The sequence below is a fragment of the Atta colombica genome, unplaced genomic scaffold (assembly GCF_001594045.1).
Source record: "Atta colombica isolate Treedump-2 unplaced genomic scaffold, Acol1.0 scaffold126, whole genome shotgun sequence".
NCBI classification, from domain to species: Eukaryota; Metazoa; Arthropoda; class Insecta; order Hymenoptera; family Formicidae; genus Atta; species Atta colombica.
Genome location: NW_017259213.1, coordinates 7,080,808 through 7,089,901, shown reverse-complemented (window position 1 = coordinate 7,089,901; position 9,094 = coordinate 7,080,808). Strand labels below are relative to the sequence as shown.

Below are 9,094 nucleotides of genomic sequence, written 5' to 3'. Positions count from 1 at the left end.
TAGCAAATGAAATAAAAAGATTTAGAAGTATTCAAAAAATATTTCAAAAAAGATATCAAGTTTATCGAGTAATGACGAAAATTTAATTAATTCTGTTGCAATATATTCATTAGCCTGTGTTATTTCTGTTTCTTTCTTTTTTCTTTTTTTTCTTATATTTTCAACTTTATTTATTATACAATACGTTCTTTAGCTTTCTTACATAATTTTATTATTACGTTTTTTTTTAATTTTATGTATATAATAATTTTTCTTTAGAAACACATTTCTAGAACGACTAGAATAAAATATAATTATTTTATTTATTACTTATAAAACTTAATATTGAAATATATATATATATATATATTTTTTTTTTTAATAGGTTGTTTATAGGAGCACCTCGTGGAAATTATACGCAGAAACAATCGACTTTTAGACTTTTAAACGAACCTGGTGTAGTTTATCGATGCAGTTTACCGGGTTCATGTGTAGAGATTAAACCGACTTTTATGAAAGACGAAGAAGTATATGTAGATCAACTTAAAAGGCACGTGTATGTGAAGAAGAAACATTCCTGGTTCGGTGGTGCAATGTCGATAGAAAAATACAGCGGTTTTCTTACGGTACATGAAAAATAAAACGGAAATTAGATCAGAGTTATTATAATTGAAACATTTATATTTATAATAAGTTTTCTCAAGAAATTAGAATTTAATTCTTTAATAAACAAAATATTATTGCTCCAAAGTAATCAAATTTATTGAAAATATAGATTATGCACAGCATTTTGTTATGAATTTTGTCAGTGGAAATGTATAATACAGAATGTTCTAGAATATAACTCCAAATTGTAAAAATTTAGAAGAATCTCATTTTGCGACTATTTAAATATTTTATTAAAATTGAATCTAGAAGTTATAATAATACATAAAATAAATACATGAAATATATACATGTATCAGAATGTAATAGATACAATGCATTATAATATATAATGTTTAAAATATATATTAAGACTTTTAATTCTTGTGTCATAAACATGTTCTTCAACCGTTATTGAAATAGTTTAAAATCTAACATTTACGAGAGAGAATATTTTGAACAAAAAAAAATGTTTTGTTTAAAAAAATATAATTTTTATTTTAAAATTAAATATATATTTTAAATAAATTTTACTTGATTAAATATTTTATTGCAGATATGTGCCCCGCGTATTATTCTTAAAATATCCACGTTCAAGTATACGAAATACGTGGATACTTTGCAAGGCATGTGTTATAGTGGTGAAACATCATCGACAACATTAAAACCGGAAAACTCTGAAATTACATCTTTTGGTAATTATTTTATCATTATTTTGACTCTAGCTGTTAATGATCGATGAATTTTTACTTACTCAGTAAATCTGCGGTATGTACAAATAGACTTAATCGGCCCTTAATTTTTTTTTAATAATCGATTTTTGTTTTAATATATATCTTATATTGATTTATCTAACATATTTTTGTTTAAATAAATTTAAAGGATCACATATAATATTACATATATTAGATTTCAGCAAAGATACATGGTATGATCCAATCCATGGTTTCTCCGTTGCCTTTGCAGTACCTTTACAGGTACCTTATTTACAGGTACGTAATTATAATTGTTTAATTTAATATAAATCATTAATTCTCACTCTTTCAATATAATATTAATATCATTTAGTCAAATATTATTGCCATTTGACTATGGCTTGTATGACTGAGTAATTTAATCATTACAGAAACAACATAGATTAATAAGCCGTATTGTAGGAAGACCAAATGACAACGTCATAGGTAGTGTCAATATCGGACGTTTTTGGATGTACAAGTTTAATGAGATTTATAGGAAAACTACAGATAATATACCGACATTTGATGATCTATCAAAATTTGGTACAAATTCTATGTAACAAATAAAATTTCTCTGGCACGATATCATATATACGATAACAGATTTTGATTAAGCTATATCATAATAGGCTATGCGGTAACATCAGGATATTATTTCAACCGAAATCAACCTCTTTACGCTTGTGCAGATCCAGGATGGAATTACATAGGGCAGGTAAAGCATTCCATTTATATTATTTTATTATTATCCAAGTAAAACTTCTATCTTTTCCGAGAAGAGGAGATCATAGCATGTGATATTAAATGTTTTATGATAGGTTGTTATAGTTGATTTGGATGGAGATTTTATACCCCTAGTTACGAATCTTCGTGGTAGTGACATTGGCGAATTCTTTGGAGCCAGCTTAGCCAGCGGTGATTTAAACAACGACGGTCTATACGACCTTGTGGTTGGAGCTCCACATTGGGGGAATGATAACGGCAGAATTCACATATATCTGGGCAGCTCAAAGGTATAAATTTTATATTATTGTATGAATCAAAACTCTCCAATATATTCTGATATGTATAATTTTATTAATTTTTAAATAAGCCGCTTTAGTTCTGTTTAACTCAGAAATTATAAAAATAAATAATATATTTTGTTAAATTATTTTGATATAGAAAGAGTTCGAAGCAGCCATGATTCTAAATGGTGTCAGAGAAGATGCACAGTTCGGTTACGCAGTAGCAGTCGGTGATATAGATGGAGATGATTTTTGTGGTAATTAATCAAAGCTGTAATTAATTTAAAAATACTTCAGCATCAGAAAGCTCATTGTAAAAATAAATGCGCTATTTTTGCTAAATTTTTTGCAGATATTATAGTAAGCGCTCCTTGGGAAGAATCTGGAGCAATTTATATTTACAATGGTGACACAAGTTTAAAAGATAAAATAAAACCTATAATGTCACAAAGGATCACAATGCAATCTTTTAGTCATAATCCTTCGATGAAAGGAATGGATATACAATCATTTGGATTTTCGATATCTGAACCAATCGATATTGATAACAATGGGTTAGTAAATTATTATGCAAATTATTATGCAACTTTGATTTATTCGTTATATAAATTGTATTTATAGTTATAGTTAAAAGGAATTCATTATTTGCATTTTGTTATATTTTAATTAAGCCTGGAGGAATTTTATTAAATTATTGTTAATTCTGAACTATTTTCATTCTTAAAATTAATAATAGCAATTAATAAAGCAGTAATTTTTTTTAATATTGAATCGTTAGTTTTTTAGTTTTGAATAAATCAGATAAATATATAAGATATTAAAGGTTATAATAATTATATATGTTAATATTTAAATATATAAATATATTTTGATTAAAAATTATTTTAAAAATTTATTTATATTTTGATTAAAAAAATGTAAATAATATTTTGATTAAAAATTACAACGATTATTTTACGATAAATTATTTCGAAAGTCACTGTCCTTGTCGTTTATAGGTATGCAGACATCGCGGTAGGCGCATATAAATCAGGACATGTCATAGTACTTCGGAGTAAACCCACTGTAAGAACAAATTTGACTGTATATACAATTCCAAGCACTTTACAAAGGAACATAAATAACTTTTTAGTTGAAGCATGTGTTGAATATCAAAATTACAACATTACAAATATACACGGTATGTTATGAAGCGGCATAATAACGTAATAATTACATAAATCTCAATTTATAAAAAAATTTGCAGCTTTCAAAGTCTCTCTTATTGTGGACCAAAAATATAAACGTACTAAAAAGACTTTATTAGAAATGTACTCAATAGATGTTTCCATTCATACGTGTGTGAATGCCATTATTACTCTTTCGGTAAATACAGTAAACACTGATATTTACAAAATCTAATGTCTTGTTTAATAACTATGTAATTTTGTAGAATAATATTCAAGATTTTATTGAACCGATTACCATTTATGCATCTCATGATTTTATGTACAATGATTCATCTGAATTTTGTAAGACATGCCCTATTGAAAACAAAAACAATAAAATGAAGAGCGTGCAAGTTTTACTTCCTTTCGACATTGAATGTGGAGAAGATAGAGTCTGCAATTCCAACATACATGCAACAGTAAAACTTTGGGGTGTCAGGCAAGTGACGCTTAACGTCGAATGCAATATTGAATTTCTGCAAGCAATTGTTTACGTTTACTTTAATAAAAATAAAATATAGGGAAAATAATACTTGGATAATCGGTTCCAATGACATCACTTTAGAAACACATTTAAAAAATTATGCTGAGCCGGCATATCTTACGACAATCGTGTTTATCCTACCGAAGGAAATAGTACTTCGTAGTATCTTATCATTTTGCGAAGAAGACACAGATGAAGATATCCTGATGGTTATTTGTAATGTCGGCAACCCATTTGGAACAAATGAGCAGGTAGAAAACGCTTACTTGACCATTTTAGCCTAACTATGACTTAATTATAAATGTTATTAAACATCAGAATCAATATGATTCAATAAAATAATAGAAGAAAATTTAATTAATAATTCTATTATTTTAATGAAATTTCTTAAGAAAAAAGGAAAATCTTTCTCTCGAGAAATTTAACAATTTTTACAGAAAGTTGTGAAACTCGATTTAGATATGAGACAACTGACCAATGGTTCTTTGCATGGGCAAGTTCTAGAATTCTTTACGGAGATTCGAACTCGCAGCACAAATAATGGCACGCATATGATTAAATCATCATTGATTTTACAAAGTGAAGCTTTTTTATTGTTAAATGGGTCAGTATATATCAGAAAAAAAGAAAGGATATGTAATAAATCTTTGATGATGATGTCGTGTTGCAGAAAAGCGATTGAGAAAAGTTATTATCTACCTAATTTGGATAGTGATCGATCAAATATAGTTTTTCAACACGTTTATCAAATATTGAAATTCGGTAAGACACCTATAGAAGAGGCGCGACTTGTCGTCAATCTACCAACGGTTATAAACGATTCAGATTCTCCTTTACTTTTGTATAAACTGCGAGTGAGTATTAAACTCACATTTATTTAATTTTCATATAAAAATAATTTATTTTAATCATTTTGATATAAATGATTTGATAACAAAATATAAAAAAAATTTTTTTTAATAAATATTAAAATCGTAATGTACATGTGAGATATATGTATGTCGAGAATGACAATTAAAAAGTTGTCAAAATTAATTTCAATGGAAATGACCAGATTTTATGACATTATTTTTATACTTTAATATGTAGAATATTAAGGAAAATTATTTATATAAAAAAATTAAGTATTTTTTATTTCAAAAAAAAGTTTTAATATGATTCGCCAGTTAAATTTAAATTATATGTTTTTTTATGCTCCACTCAAAGTTATATATAAATTTTTGTCTAAAACATTTTTCTCAAAAATTATTTGTTTTCAAGTTATTCAGTTAGAATACTTTTTATCGTAAAATACTAATTATCGTAAAATAATATGTATGTGTACATAATCTTGTAAAATATATCACAATAACATCGTGTAATATCACATATATATGTAATGATTCTTAACAATTTCCTACATGCGAAGTGTCTAACAATTTTTTCAGATTTATATATCTGGAAAATATTACGATTGTTTATCAGACGGAGTGGATCTGATGAATATACAGCAGGGACTTCTAGGAGAGACAGCGTCAGATGCAACTAATTTATATAATCTAGAGTATAATAATGAAACGCTGCAAGATGCGATGCATGATGTATTTAAAAGAAATGCGGATAATTATATAATAACATTTGGTGCTCATATCTTACAAACATTGTACATTTTGAGAATGGCGACATCCAAAGATTCGAACAGTAATCTAACAATCCAAGAACGCGATATCATATATGTAAACTGTTCGACATATGGTGTGAACTGTTCGACCATATACTGCGATTTGAATGCGTTAAAAACACAACAGGATATCGGGAAATTAGTGATCAGATTAATTCTCAATACCACAAAGCTCAAAGGTAATGATTGAATAAAAAAAAAATATTTTTGTACGTAATTTACAATTCGTATATAATCGCCATTCTCTATCATTTTTTTAACGCGCATAATTATTTTAAGATAATTTTAAATTGTCCAACGAAATGAAGATTGTAAAAATCAACACAGATGCTTATGTCGAAATCATAAAACCGGCAAATAGGATTTTTGGAATGAACGAGAGGTAAATATTTTTAAAATTGTAAAAATGTAGATTATTAAATGTAGATTATTATCTCGTAAATTCTGAAAGATACTGCAGTTTGAGGAACATTTATGTTGTAGATACAATACGAATGTTACGACAGAATTTTATAATACGATGAAGACACAGAAATTGCAGCTTTGGATTGTAGTTGTATCAGTTTTATTAGGTCTAATATTATTATGTATCGTTGTTATTATATTAAACAAGGTAAATTTTTTATACTATCATTATTATTCTAATATAGTATGTTTTATTCGTCTATTATTATTTGTTAATCACAGCTAGATTTTTTCAAGAGGAAAACGAAAGAAGAACTGTTCACTTTAAAATCTGATGAGGTAATAAATAAATATAATAAAATCGATAGATTAACATGCTGAGAATTAACATGGAATGTTTGTTTATAGATAATAGAAGATGCAAAGAAAGATACAGCCGAATAAAGGAGATATTTCATATACGTAATTTAATTCATATAAATAAATATATTCTTTTGGATATATATATATATATATATATGTTTATATAATTTTTTTTAGAATTCTATCTTTCTTAACATTCTCTCAATGAATAACAAAGATTAAAAAATACTTGTGTTGTCACTAAATGAAAAGCACCAGCATTATTCTACACCTTCTATCAAACCATAAGAGCCTCAAGATTCCCCTATACTTATCACACTAGTCTTTTGAATATATTAGGAATCTAAGTTGTTCTTACTATTAACTTTCAATCAATAGTGCAGAATCGCTGTGACTCATCTTTTTTTTTGTATTATAATATTTAAAAAATTATATTCCTAGATGTAACTTTGTTTAAAATAAAAAATATTTTTTATTATATATATTTATTAATTTTTCTTATTTTATTTTGGAATAGAAATTCTACACGATTAAGGACGTAACTAAAGATTAAATATATTTGTAATCAATATTTCAATTTATATATTACATGTATACTTACCAATTAATAGCATCAATAAAAAGTACAGATGACTACTGAAAAAGAATAAAATAGTTTTTAAGCATTCAATTTTTAATTTTTCCATGTGTAATCAGTGATTTCGTATGTTATTTTATATAATAAGAAATTTATATTTTATTATAATTCTAATGTGGATCTTATATGATCAATAATATTGATCAGTAATATTGTCAGTACACATTAATGTTTTTACAACCTTACACAATCAATATTGATAATATTTTAGCTCATTTTTGTGTACATTGTGGATCTGACAAGGTCAATATTAGTATAAATTAGTATAAATATTGATACATTATCGATTCTTAATTCTCAAGCATTATTGTGGGAAGGGAAAAGAGTCTCATTATGGTAGGGAATATCATTGTGGTAGGAGATACTGATATTATATGAAGAAATTCAGATCACCATCAGTAGCTACGTTCGGCACTGTAAGTCTGAGGCATTCGCTTGCTCTTCTATCTTGAAAATCGTTTGGTAATTAACATTTTTCTATTATATCATTTTATCTGCACATTATCTTTCTACTCACTAACTATTAGCTCGACATCTCAGATTTACAATTTATCGAACGCAGCTAATATTCCACATAAATTCATCAATACTAACTACACATGATCAATAATACTGTCAGTATTTTGTTGGCTAGTATTAATAGTGTAAGACATTTAAAAGGCAATATTTCTTTTGTGTCTAAGGAATTTTTCGAGAAACAGCTCTCCGGGTTTCAAAGTTTATATAAATAAAAAATACATGATTAATAAAATATCATTTTTTTATTTCACATCATGATCAAGTATTGCCCGTAAGCAATTCTTATTACATCGATGCCGCTTATTATTAATAGAAGTATTTACATTATGTATATCATTGTAAGTTTCACATCGTCATATCATTTATTAATAATATTAATTAATAATTTTATGGCATTTACTCATTTTCTCTTACGGAGTACAATAATAATGTTTATTTATGTAACATTCATTATCAATAGATTTTTTTTCTATTTGTACAACTCACACAACTTTCTACATTCGCACAAATATAAATTAAAGGTTACATTACCGCTCGAAAGTATTATATTTGTTTCGATCTTTGTTATCTTTTTTTATATATCAAAATCTAATTTTACTATAGTGGACAAATTCTTTAGAGCAGTAGTGTATCTATTAATCATTTTCTTCGCACATCAACATAAAAAGGAATATTTAGTTTTCTGATTCACATTACACAATTTCTATGTTTGTGAATTTTGGATACTTCGCGCATATCATTAAGCAGTCAAAATACATGCATACAACATATTCTTTTTTTTTTATAAAAATCGTCGCATACCAGTATGTGAGTATAAATTATTTCTCTTTGCTTTTTTTCATTATTTAGGCGTTTACGATATCATAATCTTCCACAATATTACGCGAGTTGTCATTAATACGTGTGATACGATTCAAGTATATATTTAACAATACATCCGCACACACCAAAGATTGTTGAGTTTTCCCTCTTAAGCACACAGAATGCCTCTTAGTTCAAGAGTAATGCAGGAACATCCACTCTGACGATATAAGCTGCGCATATATCGTGAATATAGGCTGTGATGTGCTTAATGAACTGCTGTATCTCGCATAGATTTATTCACTTCGTTTCTATCTCTAGTAACGAAGTCTATACTCGAGTGATACTGAGTTCTTCTGCAAGTGTACCAGATAATATCTGGGATTCAACAGCAATTTGATACTTTCTGACATAACGTGTCCTTGGACATCGTAAAATCTCAGTCAGAAGTATTCAGGATATTGTTCTGAACTTTTTAGAACATCATCTAGATATATGATGTTTCTAACTTTTCGTGATGTGTGTATACATGATATGGAATTCTAACAGTCTCAATAAGATAAAAATTAAAAATTGCGTTTTGCACATATGCAAAACTAACGTATATCGCGAAATATAAAAAAAATTGAATTTATCACGAATATGTCCC

The 9,094-nt window shown here is 27.0% G+C and overlaps 1 protein-coding gene across 1 annotated transcript in view; it reads left to right on the top strand.

Moving 5' to 3' along the window:
* Positions 1-6,653, top strand: part of LOC108695141 (integrin alpha-PS3-like) — a 6,943-nt gene extending 290 nt beyond the window's left edge. Inside the window, exons 2-20 of the mRNA XM_018204902.1 lie at positions 365-605; positions 1,181-1,319; positions 1,534-1,589; positions 1,751-1,904; positions 1,991-2,076; positions 2,180-2,374; positions 2,526-2,625; positions 2,721-2,922; positions 3,367-3,548; positions 3,615-3,733; positions 3,801-4,015; positions 4,098-4,311; positions 4,498-4,664; positions 4,731-4,914; positions 5,488-5,899; positions 6,000-6,102; positions 6,204-6,333; positions 6,408-6,464; positions 6,534-6,653. Coding sequence (XP_018060391.1) covers positions 365-605; positions 1,181-1,319; positions 1,534-1,589; positions 1,751-1,904; positions 1,991-2,076; positions 2,180-2,374; positions 2,526-2,625; positions 2,721-2,922; positions 3,367-3,548; positions 3,615-3,733; positions 3,801-4,015; positions 4,098-4,311; positions 4,498-4,664; positions 4,731-4,914; positions 5,488-5,899; positions 6,000-6,102; positions 6,204-6,333; positions 6,408-6,464; positions 6,534-6,569 — 2,992 coding nt within the window. The 3' untranslated portion in view covers positions 6,570-6,653. The remainder of the gene's footprint in view (positions 1-364; positions 606-1,180; positions 1,320-1,533; positions 1,590-1,750; positions 1,905-1,990; positions 2,077-2,179; positions 2,375-2,525; positions 2,626-2,720; positions 2,923-3,366; positions 3,549-3,614; positions 3,734-3,800; positions 4,016-4,097; positions 4,312-4,497; positions 4,665-4,730; positions 4,915-5,487; positions 5,900-5,999; positions 6,103-6,203; positions 6,334-6,407; positions 6,465-6,533) is intronic.
* The last annotated feature ends 2,441 nt before the right edge of the window (positions 6,654-9,094 follow it).